Source organism: Calidris pugnax, unplaced genomic scaffold (genome assembly GCF_001431845.1).
Source record: "Calidris pugnax isolate Ruff unplaced genomic scaffold, ASM143184v1 scaffold407, whole genome shotgun sequence".
In the NCBI taxonomy this organism is placed as follows: Eukaryota; Metazoa; Chordata; class Aves; order Charadriiformes; family Scolopacidae; genus Calidris; species Calidris pugnax.
Window position 1 is genome coordinate 1,394,069 of NW_015091179.1, and position 17,791 is coordinate 1,411,859.

At 39.1% G+C, this 17,791-nt stretch overlaps 1 protein-coding gene across 2 annotated transcripts in view; it reads right to left on the bottom strand.

Annotated features, from left to right (window-relative positions):
• Positions 1-24: 24 nt before the first annotated feature.
• PBRM1 (polybromo 1) overlaps positions 25-17,791 on the bottom strand; it is a 65,406-nt gene continuing 47,639 nt past the window's right edge. Inside the window, exons 26-31 of one of the 2 annotated variants that reach the window (XM_014959424.1) lie at positions 15,645-15,846; positions 11,671-11,829; positions 7,692-7,847; positions 5,131-5,201; positions 3,668-3,884; positions 25-3,221 (exon numbers count right to left, since the gene is read on the bottom strand). In XM_014959424.1, the coding sequence (XP_014814910.1) occupies positions 3,049-3,221; positions 3,668-3,884; positions 5,131-5,201; positions 7,692-7,847; positions 11,671-11,829; positions 15,645-15,846 (978 nt within the window). In that variant the 3' untranslated portion in view covers positions 25-3,048. The remainder of the gene's footprint in view (positions 3,222-3,667; positions 3,885-5,130; positions 5,202-7,691; positions 7,848-11,670; positions 11,830-15,644; positions 15,847-17,791) is intronic. The other variant, XM_014959425.1, reaches the window with a different exon arrangement.

Consider the following 17,791-nt stretch of genomic DNA (forward strand, 5'->3'; position numbering starts at 1 on the left):
GTCTTGATGGGACACTCAAACCTGGTTAATCCAAAACACTTTGCAAACTATTTTTATTCAAATTAAAAAGACTCAGGTAAACAAAGTGATGGTACATACATGTTATAAACCTGGTTAGCAGCTTAACCTTCAGGAGTACAAGATCTAATGAAAAGCCAAGCATGGATTAACCAGGTCCAAAAACATATGCTGAAAAAAAAAAAAAGAAAGTCACCAACATCAACGTTTTGAATTTTTACACAAACAGTAAATTTTCTCATGGAAGGGAAGGACTGAAGAAGAGAACAAATAATTATTAGTCGTCTCCAACTGGTTTATGAAAATATCGGTCCTAGATTAATCTACTTTCCACTCTCACAGAAGCCAACCATTTCCCATACATACTTTTATTTTAATATGAAAGTTTTGTTTACGCCAGTACAATGAATGGCTGTGGAAAACAAACGAGGGGTTCAAACACCCACAAAGAGAGAGAAAGAGAAAGACAGACAGACATGTCTTTTTTTTTTTTTTTTTTTTAAACCAGAGTCAGAAAACAGTTTCTTTTGCTGGTTTTGAATTCTAGACTGTAGCCATTATATCCTAAATTTTACTGCAATTGACTGAAATGCCTCCAATATACAGAGACATGATTTTGAAATAAATAAACAAAGCTTAAAATAATTGATTAGGGCCAGCCCAGTGGCTTAGTGGTAGTGCTCTGCACTGCCTTGCGGGAGGACCCAGGTTTTGTTTGCACTTCCAATCTCTTGCTCCTGGGCCGGGAAGAGCAGTGGAAGTCGGGCTTCAGCTGCTCGGGCAGGAGAGAGCCAGTGCTGCCAGTCTGCTCACCACTGACCTTCAGATAAATTAAACATCTGAGTTATACAGGCTCCAAAGGGAGTCCCATCCAGTCCTCAAAAGAAAATAAATAAAACAATAACTTAACTAAAATCCATCCCAGGTTCTTTGGTGTAATTTTTTGTTAATGCTGAGAAGCCGGAGAATCTGGTGGTGTATTAGTACAATCCATGATAGTTCCAAATACTCAAAAACTAAGATTTGCTGCCTGATTCGCTTCAATGTCCCATCTTTGTGGCTAAAAATTGCAAAGCCTATGGTAATTTAAACTCATTTTAAGATGATATTGTATATATGGGGGTGGTCTAAGACTATTCGGTTTCTACTTTATTAAATAAACTTGGTCATTTACAAAGGCCACTAAAGAATTTCCGTACCACAGGTGTGCTACTTGTATAGTTCAAAATTGTAGTTTCCCTATACGTTGCTTAGCTCCATTTTCTTCACATCCATTGCACATCTGACCTAAACTGTCCTTAAGTGCCTATTTGTAATTACATGGTTTTCTGTGCAATGACTGGAGGATTTAAAACAGAGAGGGAGAGGAATTAGCCAGTAAAATTAAATACCAGTTTATACTTGCACATGTCACTTCCCTCACCAATTGTATCAGCAGAACAGAACCCAAGATATCCAGTATTTGAAGAAAAATATTTAACCTTCTGCCAAATGTACTCAAATAAAAACGTTCTGTACTATTAGACTTTAAAAAGCATTTCCACATGATGAACATCCCTAGCAGTAAGATGAAGTCTATCAGTAAATTAGTTCTTTTGGACTGAGTTGCAGTGACCATGTTCCTGCCAACAATTTTTTCAAATTTATACAGCTTTCCCAGTTACTTAATGCAATCAAAAGGTATTAATTCTTTTTCTAAAATTAAATACATGAAAGGATTTACCTCTAAAAAAAGAACTTTGCAGTCCAAAAGGTTGGTTAGTTATGAGGACAGGTAAGTCTTTAGTAGAAGGCAGTCACAACCTTGAAATTTGGCAAGAAGAGTCTATACCTACCTTACTTAGCTAAAAAAAAAAAAAAAAAAAAAGAAAAGAAGCCCTAAACCCTCTGATGGCTGCAATGAAAGTACTCTATTTCTCCAACATACTAGGTATGCTGAACTTACACATACCATACAGCAGTATTTTTCTTTAAAGTTAATATAAGTGTCAAATTTCTCTCAGATTTTGTGTTGCGAAACTTTCATTAAGGTGAATCAATACACTTAAAGAAAGCATACAAAAATGTCTTACAATGCCCAATCATTAACAGAATATGCGTGCATTTAAAAACATCAGGTTACCTTCACTACCAAAACAGCTCAGCTTTCCTTCTCCTCTAACTTACCTTCTACAACCTGAACTGGTTTGAAGTTCTGCCTGCCTCCCCTACCTGCAGACAGCACTGCTCAGGGATGAAGCTTCCCCTTCCCGCTGCGCGGTCTTCAGGACATCGCAGAACCCCCAAAGCAGGTCATAGTAGATGAAACATCTCACCTTCTAAGGGCACGCCAGCACGTGTATTCTGTTATTGATTTAGCATCGCAATGGCCTTGGCTACACAATAAATAACTGGACAGGACTGGACAACATTAGCAGTCAAGACACCCTTGTCCCGTCCATCTTAGCACTTCCATGATTGCTGCGACCCCCTCAGCTGCCTCGGTATTGACCAGAAATGTCATTCTTCCCTAACCTCAACGCACACCTTACCTTTAGCATCTTTTATGAGATCCTCCCTGTTCACATCCAAGCGAGATTTCTGCTGGAAGTGGCTAGCACACACAAACACATGTACACACATTCTTCTAAGATGTAAACTATGACTAATTTCACATTCCACTGTACCAATCTGTAAATACTTTGTTTTCTTTTTTTTTTTTTCTTATTTTATATAAAAACAATGGCATCAGATTCTCAGCAATAAAGTATAAGAAAGATGAATCCTTGACTACACTTAACCAATTATGAAATCGCCTTTCAAACAAAGGAAACATATGCAAAAATCCGTGTATTTGATAAAGTCAACTTAATATAACAAAAAGTGAAATATGCTTATTAAAAGTGTCCTTATATAAAAATGGTCTTGCAATGTACAGTAAAATGCAATACAAATTATTGTCGGTTATCTCTCCCCACCCAGTAACTAAAACAGCTATTGTTCCACAAAACTCCTTATATGCCGGTATCAAAGAAAGAAGCAATTATGCAACTAAACATTTTCTATGTTGTATGCCTGGCGGATGTTCAGGGTGTCTCGTAGCATCAAGTCTCGCAGTCGCCATAACGCATCGGCCATTGTGGTGTGAGCCCCTTTGCTTTTCAACCAGTGTGAAGGGAGTCGGCTCTCTTGTTCTTTTGATAAGTGGACATCTCGTCTTCGTGCTGGGAAGTCAAGAAAAGGTCCAGTTAACTACTGGCTTTGATATTCACCACAATATTTCTAGAAAAAGGCAAATATAATTCTACAGAGTAACTTTTATCCCTGTATTTAAGCCCATACAATTGATTCTTAGATTTATACAACATCAATGGAATTAGCCTGCTGATAACATACGTATTTCTGGTCTGTTGATTTGTTTTTAACAATTACTTGCGTGTGTACATTTCACTGAGTAAGCAGCAGACTTATGTAGCATTTTCCACAAAAAGCAAAAAATATTAAGGGTTACAAAGAAGCGCGTTCTGCCTGGAAACACCCAACTCTGTATCTAAAGCCTTACCTGCGAGGGTCTGGTCCCACTTGCTAATACTATTTGATTCAGCACTGAGCCCCTCGATATAAAGCGTGTTCTGCCTGGAAACACCCAACTCTGTATCAAAAGCCTTACCTGCGAGGGTCTGGTCCCACTTGCTAATACTATTTGATTCAGCACTGAGCCCCTCGATATATTTCAGGTAGGCTTCAGAATGAAGAAGCCTCTGTGTCTTTGGTGGAGGGGAGACGAACATGGGGGTGGTGGGCTGCTGCATGACTGGCTGAGTGGCGGGGCTCTGGCCGGGATAGGGAGGGGGGGCCTGCTGTCCCGGCGGGCCGAGGATTCCGATCTGCAACGACAAAGCCATGGAGAGATCACGGCTGAGGGAATTGCAGGAAAAGCCACTTCACATCTGTGCATCCTCATACAATGGAGCTTCAAAACAGGTTATGAGCAAAGGCACAAGGGAATTTCCCTGGGAGACAACCCCTTCAGCCAGGGCTATCTGTTGGGGTCACCGAGATGCACAGAGAGAGGAAGTTCAAACCAACATATACATATTTAGCAGACAACACTGCTCATATTTCTAGTCTATATATACATATTCTGATTACTATCACCATTTCTCCTCTGTCCTATTACCCTAAGTTACTCCTTTTGTCTCCTTTTTATTTCACGTTTTCTCTAATTTGATCACAAACCCTGTGGTCTATGAAGTGTAGGGTTTACCTCCAAAATACCTAATCCAAATTGACCCTGATCCTTGGAGAACTGGGATACTTCCACAGGATAAATGCTAATCGCTGCCAGGCAAAGATCACAGTCACACACCAAAAAAACCACAAATAAACCCAAACAAACAAAACAAAAACCAAAACAGTCCCAGAGAATTCCCACCACTGTGATCAAGTAGCAGTACTGAGAACTCTTAGCACAGACATCCTGTGGTCTGGAATAACTCAGTGTCATGACGTACACACTTCACTACTTTCTCACTCAACTTCTGGGTTTCTTTACACTCTCTAGCCAAAATCACATTCCTTTTTACAATGCAAAAATTTAGTTAATAAAACTGGAAATGTGCTGAATTAATCACTGGAAAGGAACATCTGATCATCACTGTTACCCAAACTCACAAATTCTGAACTGCCAATGAACATCTGCTTTGTCAGTTTGTGAAATACGTGAGCAAACACTCATCAACAGCTGAGAAAGTGGACAGCATCCTCCCTGCATCACCCAAGCATGCAAAACCTAAATTATCAGCACTTTAACACTGTGTTGAAATAACTCATCTTTGTTTAGTAGAAGGAAAACAAAACAAAACAAAACACTGTCTGTAGAAGTTATCCCACTGGGCAGAACGTAATTAGTCTCATAATAATTCAACCAAGAAATGCTGTATTCTGAGTGTAAGATATTAGCTGATTCTAAATATTAACTGTTTTTGAATACATCGGTGTACACTTGGTTTATGTTCTCCCTGGGAAGGCTATGTGCAGCCCTACATGTCTTAACTCAGATGTTGTTTAAATGCTAATTTAAATACTAATTCAGAGTCTTAGAGCCTTATAAATAATGCAAAAATGACTCACCTGCTGTCCAAAAGGACTTGCTCCGGGTGCTGGAGTGCCTACCATGGGGGACACATTTTGGCCTATAACACCTATATTCCAAAATATAAAATAATTAGTCTTATTTCAGAGCAGTGACAAACACCTCTTTGGTCTTCTATAGTAAGAATTTATACTTTGCTACCATTGCTCACATTATTTTAAGCAGATGTACAACATTCAAATATCCCCCTTTCCCCCAGTAAAAAAACACTTTAGAAGTTTCTGAATGAAATAAAAAAAAAGCCAACATGACAACTACTGAACATTGATATGTGGCCTGTTGAACCAATTTAATTAAAGAAATGCAAAGTGAATAATTTTGGTTTTCAGGTTTTTTCCACATTACTTAGTGATCATCTGACTGATTTTTATTTTTTTTAATAATATACACCTTTGGCTTGACAGGATCTTCCCAGAATCCTTTAAGAAAGGAAATGCTGATTTCTTTTAACAACATTTAACATTTCCTTGTGTTCAGTTTTATAAAATACTTTCACAGCAGGAGGAAACCCAAGCCATTGCAAAAATTCTGTTAAATCTCACTAATATAAAACACAACTTGCAGGTTAAGCTTAAATAGTCTTATATATGGGACTGATGAACATTTGAAATAAATTTAAAAAAGAACAAAAACCCGTTAGCTTTCCCTCAAACACATTGAGGCTTTTTCCTATTGCACAAAGTGCAGCAGAAAACACCCGTGTCAGTTTTACATACAAAAATTTACAAATCTAAATGAGAGTCATGCAGTTCCTGATAGTTTACATACAGATGCTTCGGTCTGAAAAAAATGAGAGTTATGCTGCTTTTCTTTCTGTTTATGCCACTTCTCATATTCATTCATTGGAAAAGCTGCCAGCTAACTATGTTCTTCCTGAGGGTTTAATTTGCATGCAGATTTCTGTATCGGTGATCAAAAGATGTGCCACTGCATTTTGCACACTAAAGCATACTTCGAATGCATTTTCCATTTGATCACAGCCTCCATTTTAAATGTATCTGTACTAACAGCAAGTCAGAAGCTGGGAAAAACGTTGATAATACAAGTTGTGGAATATGGCATGGCTTTTTGTTGGTAGAAAGCAAAGAGGTCTGGAGGAGGGCACCCTCACCTTTCCAGCATCGGAGCACGGCTTCACCCTTCGCCCACCCTGCCCAACTGTGATCCTCCACTCCCAGGCACTATTTTTTCCCTAATCCATATCCTCTCAGTTGTCAACACTATCCAAACAGCTCACTTCTGTGGTAGGAAAAACTCTTAGAAAGAAATGTGTTGTCCTGGATTCACCTCCCCAGCACCTGCACTGGCTGATGTGTGCTCAATGTCAGTGCCTGGGCAAGTGGGACACAGCTCACAAACACAAAGCTCTTTTCCTACTCCCACTACGTGACATTAGGGTCAATCTTACACACCAGCGAAGCTGCAAGCTGCACACCTAATACTGATGGATTTTTAAAAAAAAAAAAAAAAAAACAACAAGCAAACAAAAAAAAATTAAACCTAAAACAATTTACATACAGATACATAAAGTCTTAACAGAGCTTCTGATAAACACGCACAACAACAAGCAAACAAAAAAAAAAATTAAACTTAAAACAATTTACATACAGATACACGAAGTCTTAACAGAGCTTCTGATAAACACGCAGTTGCAAGTGGGGCAGGGGCAGGCAAACGAGACCACTTTTGTCCACAGCTTGTTTAACTGCTGAGCATATGGGATGCACATCTTTTAAACAGGCACATGAGTTATCAGAGGTAAAAATGGAAAGAATCAGCAGAAAGCAGGATCAGACGCCAGATGAACATTTTTCCCCGTAATGGGGACACGCTAACGGCATTAACACTGGGAAAAATGTTATGTTTCATTCAGCCTCACTTTTCATCAAGTGTGGCAAAAATATAGCAGGTGTGTAGTAGATATGCTCTCAAAAAATCAGTTCAAAATTTGGCCACAATAGTATACTGAGTTCATTTTACCCCTAAATGCTTCCAGTTACTGTTCTGTCAACAAGATTTAATCTGAACACTTTTTTTAATAACAGATGTCAGCACCCCAATGGCCAAGGGGTCTTATGTGACCAGGCTGATTTAAGCGCAGTCTGACTGATAAACATTAACATACCAAAAAAGAGTTTGGTAAGGAATAAGAGCAATAAATTTCATTTACAAACCCACTTTAAATAAGAAAAGGAGTGGAAGGATGCTGTTCAAATGACATAAGGGTACCAGTAAGCTGATTTCAGCTTATCAGACCTCTGATAAACTCCAGCCCAATTGTCAGGTCTTTTGGCTGGAGCAGCGTCACATTTCTCCAGTAACCTTTCCCTGCTGGTTTACTGGACATGCTGTTCTGCCAACACTTTGCATCTACCTTATCCATTCAGCAGTGCATTGTGTGAGCTGCAGCTGAACAAACCTGCGACGTTGAGAAACAAAAGCTATGACCAAAAGAAGCTGCGGATCATTTCTGTAACAACTGGTTAAACGGCAAGTACATGAAAATGAAATAAGGAGCGAATGAGGATGACGTTCTTACCGGGTGGTGGGATGCCTGGGATGCCTGGCATACCTGGCGGAAGTTGGTGGGGTGGGGGCACCCCTGGGTGAAGTGGCTGCATGCTGCCCATGCTAACAATGCCATCAACTGGGCCCTGCAAAGGTGGCAGCACCGGTGGATAGCCACTTATCATGCCTTGAAGGACACAACAAATTTCAAACATGCATCAATAACATGCAATATGATCTACACAGTAAGACATGCACTATCCACAAAAAAAAAAAACCAAAACAAAACAAAACAAAAGGAAAACAAAAACAACCTTTAGTACAGCAAGACGATACTACTATTAGTATCTTGCAAAAATGAACGAAAATTAAAAATAAAAAGTTATAAATATGGAACACTATACTTCTGATGAATTAGTACTTAGTGTATTTGTACGTTTCTCATGGGGCAATAAATGCTGAATATTCAGATATGTTAACACAAGGAATAAATTCAGCCACAATTAAATGTTACTATCGCAAGCAATTTTAATACAGCTTAAAGCTCTGCCATCTGCATACCGATTCCCAACACAACACTAACTGCACCAGCTCCACACACAGCCCTGCTCTGTGGGCTGCCCTGGAGACCAAACCCAACTGGAGCAAAAATAAAACCCATACATTTTTCTGCAGTGCAAATGCAAAATTAACATACAAAAGCCTGGAACAGTCAAATACTTAAAACTAATGGCAGTGACAAGGGTGATTTTTATTAAACCATCTCCAGTATAAACTATGGAAGTAACTCAAATTTTAAACCTGACAGCACTGGATGTGCTCAGCTGCAGTGACTTAAACTCATGGCAATAGACTGAAGTAAAAGGACTTAACGAGGAGAACCTGCAGTCCCTTACAGAATTTCACTAACAATGTTTTTCACGGTGTCTTTATAGGAAAATCAATGATATAGCAAAGATGGTATTGTGCTGCTGCTCATAACTTCAGTTTTCTGCATGTGAGGGGGGGACAACTTAGAGCTCACTCTGGTTTTGGCTCAGGTTTGTTGCTATCCATGAGGTGAAGCTACACAATCTAACTGCACTACATCTATTAGGTCCTGGAACAGAATGTGCTTGTCCCTCACCTCTTTTCTAGGCTTTTTAATTTAAATGTTGTCAGGTAACCAAGGAAAGCTGTTGGAAAGACAATGAAAAGATGACAGAGGACAGAAGCAAGTCTAGAGAGATGAAGCAAGTTCAGAAATGCAAAATTGCTGGGGATTCTATAGTCTGTTCCAAGAAACCACCTACTGAGTCTTTGCCACACTCCCAGTAACTCATAAAAGAAACTTTCAGAACAGGGATTTCTGGATTAAGACTGACTGAAAACTCACACCACCTCTGACTGAAAACACAGCTGTCATGAGCCCAGGATCGAAACAAATCGAGCAGCTCCAAAACACAAGCTAAGTTTGTCACTTCCTCAGGAAGAGTTACGAAGCTGAGAAACCTGAAATTCCGAAAGTTTTACATGGAGCAAATAACAAGAAAATGAAGAACTGATCTCCCCCTAGCCTTCATTTTCCACAGGACTCCTAGATCAACTCTTACTAGTTACCTAGGTACCTATTTTGAATATCTGGAAACTCACCTGTACCTCTTTATTAGCATAGCAAAATCCATATTTCTAATGGAAAAAGTAAAAGAAGAAAAACATCAAAAGCATCCCTAGAATAAAGAGCTTTCACTGTACTTTTTAGCCTGTACTTTCAGTGCACCCCGAGCTCCATTCACATTGTCAATGCAGTTACATATACTTCTGAAGCTTTAAAACAAACAAAACAAAAACCTCCAATGAAAAAACCCTGTGTTTATCAATCATGAAAGCTCACTTTTACATTTCCTGATGAAATACTCACTCAACAACTGGCTGGATTAATCAAATCTCCATGAGAAATCAGTTCTTGTAGCTCATCACAAGGTTATTAGAGCAGCCACTTTAATACCCCATTTATGAGTTACTACTTTGATTTTAAACTAGGAAATATGGGGAAACTATTTCCAGCTCCCACAGCTGTGATTTATGAGGTCTTTCAAATTACTTGTTCTTCCTTTTTTTTTACTATAGCAATCTATGATGAAATAAACTTTTGTAATGCCTAAATTTACAAGAAACTAGAGCGCTGCATACTAAGAGAAATGCATCTCAGAAGGCATCCAGATTTCTTGGACCTGTGGGCCATAAAGAAGTTCTATGAACTTCTGTGATGGAGAAATTCTCTGAACTAGAAAAAAGTAATCAAATGATGGAGGAGGATGTGAAAGAGGTCTCAACGGAGTAAGATACTTCTAAGTAAGACTTGTGGAAACTAAAAGATGAAAGACTTTGTTTTTAAAATGGGCCACAAAAATAGAAAGAGTTTAAAAAGATCCACTTGATTATCTACTTTAAGGAAGTATTTGCCAAAGCGAAGAGACTTGAATGCCTAACTGCTTGAATAAGATGATGGTCTTAAAAGTTTGCTTTTGAGGCTGCCGCCACAGGAAGTAAGTTAGTGTGTGCTGTTTGCAGAATGCATCGTTTTGAAAAAGTTTTAAGGAAGTGTAGAAATAAGTATTACTGCCCATCAACACCTACCTCCAAAAAATTGGAAAAGTGACTCAATGCCAAAAAAACCAAGAACCAAACCAAGAAAACACAACCACAAAGGATGACGATGCTTCTACATATTCTAGATTGAAGTAGGTTACTCACAAAAAAGATCAGCACTGGAGAACTCTTTTTTTTTCTTAAAATATGCACAGATAGGTGTATACACACACACACACAAACACACACCAACTGCAAACAGTTCAGAGGAAAATTACGAAGAAGAAAGTGAAAAAAAAACATTTAAAAAATAAAAATGCAACTCAGTGTAAACAAATGCTTTGTAATCTGGAAACCATGAACCAAATAAGGAATGTGCCTTCAGTTTAAACATCCATGCAGCCTATTTACTGAAAAGGGATCTAGAGACCGTGATGAAAAATGCTTCAGGCTGTCAGCATTAAATATGGCCACAGCCTGAGAGACGGGAAAGAAAAAGAAAAATGACAAAAGAATAAATGGAGTAATTGGAATGCCTTCAGGGAAAGTTAAAAAAAAATCCCCAAAACTCAAAACAAAAACCTCCAAATACTCATTTTTACCTACTTGTAACTATTTCGATCTTGACTGAAATAATCTAATTATTTTAATTTAAAATGGGGGAAGAAAAATAACCTATCAGGTCATACCTAATTCGTTTTCTCACCAATGTATGGCTGATTCCCATACAAGAATCTCCAGTGAACCACCCTGTCTTCAGATCTGATCCTGAAGATACTTTCTCCTAGCATACCCCCTATGAACTCAAGTCATCCATTATGACTGGTAACGAGCACAACACCCACCAACAGGGACCTCGTGGAAGAGTTCTCAAAACTCAGTTAGATTCTGAAAATCACCTGATATAACCAGCAACATTGGCATCTCGTATTTGTTCCTGCAATGGCTCTAGATCCTAGTCTGCTCTGAGTACCAGTGTCTAATCAGCAATTCTGTAAAGCTTTTTTTTGGATTTAAAATCTGGTTTGGATTCTGTTTGCCTCTCACCTTCCTGACAATAAAAAACCAAAATAATAATTTGCCTACTTTACCACTTCCACTGACATTGCATGCACCTTGCTCCCCTCCTGCCGTAGCAGGGCTAAACATGAACTCGGCAAAGTAGAGAGAATAAACATGACTGCACACAAACAGAACAGGACCACTGCACAAGGAGGACCCTTTTTCCCTGCATTTTCAACAGGCTACTCACTGCTGGAGCAAGTAACGTGGGACTATCAGGCTACTGCTGCGGTTACGTATACTCATTATGAAGAAAAGACTGAAGAGGTTGAACTTTTTCTTCCGTAAGAACAAAGTGACCCAAGAGAGTGTTCAGAGTTATGAAGGGGGTTGATATAGTGGATGAGGAAAAAATGGTCATAGCTCCTACTTTTTACCTGCAACGGGTGTCAACTGCTGATTGAGCATTCCCATTGGTGTTGGTGGCGGCACCACCCCCATAAGAGCCCCGACAGGAGTGCCTGCCCGGGGGGAGGAATTCTGCTGCTGTGCTGCTCGCTCTCTCTCCTGCTGCTCAGCAACTTTAGCTGCCCGCTCTGTAAAAGTATTTTAGATTTTCAGTTCTGTTTTGTAACCCAGAATTTCAAAATATTATCTGTTCATTAAAAAGGACTAGTCAAACACTGGCATAGTTTAGTCAAATATAAAGTAGAACAGATGAATCTTTTTATACAGCATATGATTTGATTTCATGTGGCTGCAGCTAAGACTTTTAGAGAACCTTTCATGAAAAATATTCCACAAAGTTTTTATCTTTTTCTAAAAAATTAAATAAATAAATAAAAAATAATAAAATAAAAAAATTTTAAAAGTCAAAGAACAAATTTGATAATAACACCAGTGTTACCAACATGAAGCAGCAGTCCAGCACTAGGCTCAGTCCGCACTAGGAAAACATGGCAAAACGTTCCCTCTTTTGACACCGCTGGCTCAGCTAAACCAGTCACAGCCAAGGCTGGCAGCTCCACCACAGACCCACTGCCAGCTGCTGCAGGAATTTTTAAGCACCTCGTCTATAAGACGTGCCCCAAAGTAAGATGCAAATAGCAGCCAGCAGTGCCAGCCGGTGGCCTGTTTATTCTTGGGCTCCTCATATATTTTTCTACTGATGCAGCTGAAAAGTGGTAGCAAAGTTGGGAAGCATTCGCAAAGTTTCCCTAGTGTAGAGAGGTCCTTAGTGTTTGGAACATAACAAGCAGCAGTTTGATGAACCAAAAATATTTTTCTCTGCCTCTTTCTGTCATTTCCCCCATTTTGGTCCCCTTTGAGCTATTATTTCTTCTTTTTTTTTTTTTTTTTTTTGTCTAACTCACATTGTGCTGCTCACTGGAGGTCATGTGTGTCCTTTGTACGATGAATCTGGTCATTATCTCAATCAAGTTTCTCACTGTGACTGCAAGAACAAAAGATCTACTGCAGGGGAATCTGACCAGAGGACAATTTTATATTAAGGGAAGGGCAAAGGGTCATGGCAAGAAGAAAGGAAAAAAAAAACAAACAACCAAACCCAAGCAAACAAAAAAGGGAGATATACTGAATGCCCACTCAAGGTGCTCTGGGGGCATGCAAGTTGCTGATTTGTTTACTCTGAACGTTATATCTGACTGACGCAATGAGGAACAACAAAGAATAAATGAATGCAGCATACATCTCCAGCAGATTTTAATAACAATGAATGCAGGGCTAGAAGTTCTCTTGCAGTTGGTAAAAGATGAAAACTGCCACTATAACAGCAATCAAGGTCCTCTGTCAAACAAAGGCTAAGAAGTTGTTCATCAAGGAGATTAAGTTACGCATCCTGCCAAAGTTACTAATTTTCCCTAATATATGACTTCAAATGTCTATAATGAACTTTCTGTAGAACCTATTTCTGCAGCTTCTAACGCTACTTGCATTCACTGAAAGACCAGTTTCATTTCCAAAGGCATTCCCCTCCTTTTCACTTCTGTCATTTCAGGAAGAGATGACACAAAGAAACTCTTGACTTTACTACAGGCAATTCATACGTGATTGAGCACAAAATACACAAGACATGTCAAGGCAGATCCTGAAGTAGAAAAATTAGATAATCCTCTTCAGCACAGAGCAAGCATTTGTGGAAAAGATGAAGCAGATGTTCTGACTCTCACCTACTTTTGGCCAGCTAAAAAACCAAAAAGATCAGACAAAAGCGAAAGTTCTGGAGAAGCACCGATGAACCAGAAATTACTGTTAAGCAATCAGTTTTATCAGACTTCAGAGTGCTGAGCTTTGAAGAAGGACGTGATGCAGGACAGTATTTGAGTTTTTCCTAGTCTCTATCCGTGCTTTGACTGCCATGGAACTAACAGATGGAACAACACTGCCAAAGGGAATTGTAGCAGGTGTCTAGAAGTTCAGCCTTGAGCATTCACCTTAATACTCTCAATGCTAAACCCAAATCATTAAGGCCAGGACTTGAGATCATTCAAACAACATTTCCAAACATCTCAAGAGACAGGAAAGAGACATTCTACTTTGAACAGAGCTCTTCCTTAAAACAGACCTTTACCTCACTCACGTGTGTTATTTTATTTTCTTTTGAGGAGTTTCCACAGTACAGTTAGCCATGCAGGCATTTCCAATGCAGTCTGATCTTTGCTCAACTATTGCTAAAAAAACCCCAACTATTACCCTGCACATATATCAACTGAAATTTTCAATGGGTCAAAATGGATCTAAAATGCAAACTACTTTTCACCAGAACACGGAAAGGCACTTTTGCACTAAGGTGTCAAACCATGCCTGTTCCCTGGCCACTGGTGCACGTCCACACTAGAGAGCATGTGAATTTTGACTCGTCACAGTGGAAGGAGAGGAGTTTCTCTCATTTCATGCACGGTGAGCAAACACATGGACGCTTTGTAACCCCATCCCATCCCCTCAAAAACAAAAAAGTTAAGTCTAATTCTGGGCAGATAACAAGCCAGAGAAACTGCAGCCCAAAACACAAAAGCTTTGGAAAATTTTAAATGAGAAAGAGGATTAAAATGGAAGCACTTAGGCAATCATTAACACCATGGACAGACACTGCTGCTACCAGCAGGCTACAGCTGTGCCTTCCTGCAGGGTGCATGACATCAAGCTGTTCTAAGGTAGGAAGCAATGACATGCTCACCATCCTACCAGTTAAGAATTAGGCTGTAAGGAGGGACCTGACAATGAAAAGACACCACACAAACCTAGGAGGGTGTAAAAGGAAACTACAACAGGAAAAAAGTAAGGCCACAGTACTTCCCCAAGGAAAGAGCATTACCATTTCTCTTCACAGCATTTGCAAAGCACACAGCCGAGGGGTGCTGTATTATTCTCCAAAATTGCAAAGAGGTACTACTGCAAATTTGGAAAGGACTGAGACAGCAGAGAGTGGAAAGTGACAGCATGCAAACTTCTACTTTGAATATCAAAGCGGCCTTTATGTTATGGGTATGCAGAAAACATATCAAATCTCATTTTTAAAAAAGCAAAGTTATAACTTAATTGGGCAATAACTTTCTCAGGTTTTGAAAGTTTCCTATCCAAAGCAGCATTTTCTTCCAATAAAATTGCAACAGTTGTTTAAAAAAATAGGTTTTATATTGGACGTGTTGACACATTATTAACTAGAGTAGTAACTACGGATGTTAAGCCAATGTATTTGGCTTGGGTAAGGGGCTGCTGTTAAGTATCAATTGTATTTTATTTTAATCAAAGTTGAAACACAATGACCAGTACCAGTAGGAAAGAAAGAAAGAAAGAAAGAGAGAGAGAAAGGTCTAAAGTATCTCATGCCTATGAAATACTACTAGGCTTACTTCAGGATATGAAATCCCTTAACAAAATCAGTTACAACGGTTGATTAATACTGAGACTGAACAATACTATTTACAGTATCATAACAGATTCTGTATACTTGATTTTGTTCTATCAAAGCTTTTTAGGAATCTAACTTTTTCCCACTGTAGGCCTTCTTACCTGTCACTACAGCTCTGAAAAGCTTCTTGTCCAACATTCCCCCAAGTCCTCCTTTAAGTTCCACAATCCATTTTTCCAACTGACTTCCAGCCCAGGGACTTCATGCCCCTTTACTTCTAATTTGTCCCTATTTTCTTGGTCTTTGTTCGTTTGGTTATTTGTGGCAAAGACATTTAAATTATCAGTTGTGCACTATATAACTTAAACATGCTCTTTGCTCCTCTTCAGTCATCTCTCAATATGAACTTCTCTTTAAGGTACGTCCAGAACACAAACATAAATATCTTCTTTTATTAAACCTGTCATCTGAATAACAGTAGTGATGCGTTGAGAAAGAAAAAAAAGCAGAGAAGAGTTTAGCATCTTAGTTTTTATTTACCTTCATATTCTGCTTTCTTTGTTGCTTCCAAGTTTCTCCATTCAGTTCCTACGAGCCTGCTGAGCTCTCCAAAGGAGTAGTCTGGGTGCTGAGCTTTAATCACAGCTCTCATCTCGCTGCTAAACAAGATGTACCCACTCATGTTGATCTTCCTCTTTGAGCCCTCCTTCTTGGTGCTGCCCTTAACAGACTTGGGAGTGGACTGTGAGAAAAAGCAGTTATGACCACAAGTGTACAAAAGAGAAACTATTTGACATACAACATTCAAAGCTGTAAGAAACAGGAATAAAAAATATTCCTGCATTTCTCTTGAACACATTTGCATAAGGAGCATCCAACCTTACAGCCCCTGAAGAGAGACGGCATCTACTGATGCATGACAAGAGCATACACACACACTTATGAAAAGTACACAAGCAAAAAAAAAAAAAATTAAGAAAGAAATCATAATGTTCTGATTCTTTTCAATCCTTCCAACATAATGTCACCTTTGCAACTGCGGCTCCAAAAAATTCTCAGTTAGACAGAATGCTTACTACTAGCTAAAATCACTCCAAAGCAAATGACAGGACTAAGAAAGGCTGACTGGCAAATAAGTGACAATTTGGAATTTCAGAAGAGAATAAAAGTAATTGTGTTATGTCACAGAATTCATGCGTTATGCTGTTCAGAAATATTGCCAACACAAGTTGAGTAAAACATTTTATTTGCCACTGCACATTTTAGGGAGATGCTTCCCCATTTCCTCCTGGGCCTTTTCAATCCCTATGCTCCCTGGCTCTATCTCCCACTCTTCTCACCCCTATGTCCTCTCATTTTTGCCTGCCAGACTTCCCTTTCTCTCTAGTGTTCACCTCTCATTATGTAAGTAGTCATTTCTCCCTGAAAAACCCAAAGCCCAGTTTTGCAGACCACTGTTTACCTGCACAACTGGTTGACATCACATTCTGGATGTTGATGGGTAAAAAAAATTCTGCTCCTTTGTTTTCCTACTATGGATGCTCCTGTTGAGAGCTCCTTGATGTCTAGACATCAAAAAATTTAACCTATTCTCACAACAACAGCTAGAACCCCCTTTTTGAAGGCTCCTTCCACCAGTATTTGTCAGAGACCATAATTCGCCCATATGGTCACAAAGACTATAATTCACCAACAAAGCTTCTGTGATACCAAGATGCTTAATAAGTCTTGCTCATCAAGTTAAGCCAGGTACTAGATAATCTGAGGCAGACTTGTACATTATTCCAAATTTCCCTGTAATTATTTTCAAATGGCAACCCACCCTTAATCTTTTCATTATGAACCTAAAGACAACACTTGTATTTTTGGGAGGAAGTCTTCTAGCTTTGCCTCTAAGATGGAAGAGGGGAAGAAAACTCCACGCGGGTTCTGGGATGACACACAGGGCACACACAACTCATTCTGGCTTCGCAAGCAAGCCCACGCTGGCAGATGGAGAGTTCTCAATTCAGAAACAGGAAAATCTAATGACATATTTGCCCTCTTATGCATCTGCACTTAAATACATGCAAGTTTAACAGCTGGTTTTGCCTTTAGAGTGCTTGCAACAGTTTCAGTAACAGTAATCTAATGTAAAAGCCTACCCACCAGTCTGGAAGGGCAAACAGGACTTTGAGAAACTGTAAGAATTCTGAATTTGACTCTCGTATTTTCCGTTCTTTCACATGTCTGATACAAACATTTTTAGATGAACAGAATCTTTTCCATTTGAGTCAGATAACTGCACATATTAGATGTGTTAAGAGAAGAAATAAACCAGGACTCCCTTTTACGCCTTTTCTCAGCCATATGGATAAAGCAAAAAGTTCCACATCTTTTTCTTTTTTAGGTTCTGCTTGACTCACAACAAACTGCAGCAGGAGATTATCATCCACCTGCTTGTGGAGCCCCACAATACCATGTATTCACTTGCCTTGACCCCTTTTACCCTTAGGTATACTAAGAGCTTCTCTGTTATGAAGAGAAAAAATACTTTAAAAGTTCTGGAGTTTAATACTTCATAAATAAAATTCTATACATTTAAGAGAACATGAAGCAAACACATGCCTTTTACCTAGGAGCTCTGCTTAAAAGGACACTTTTCACTGGGGACATAAATAGAAGAGATTATCTGAAGAAGAAAGTTT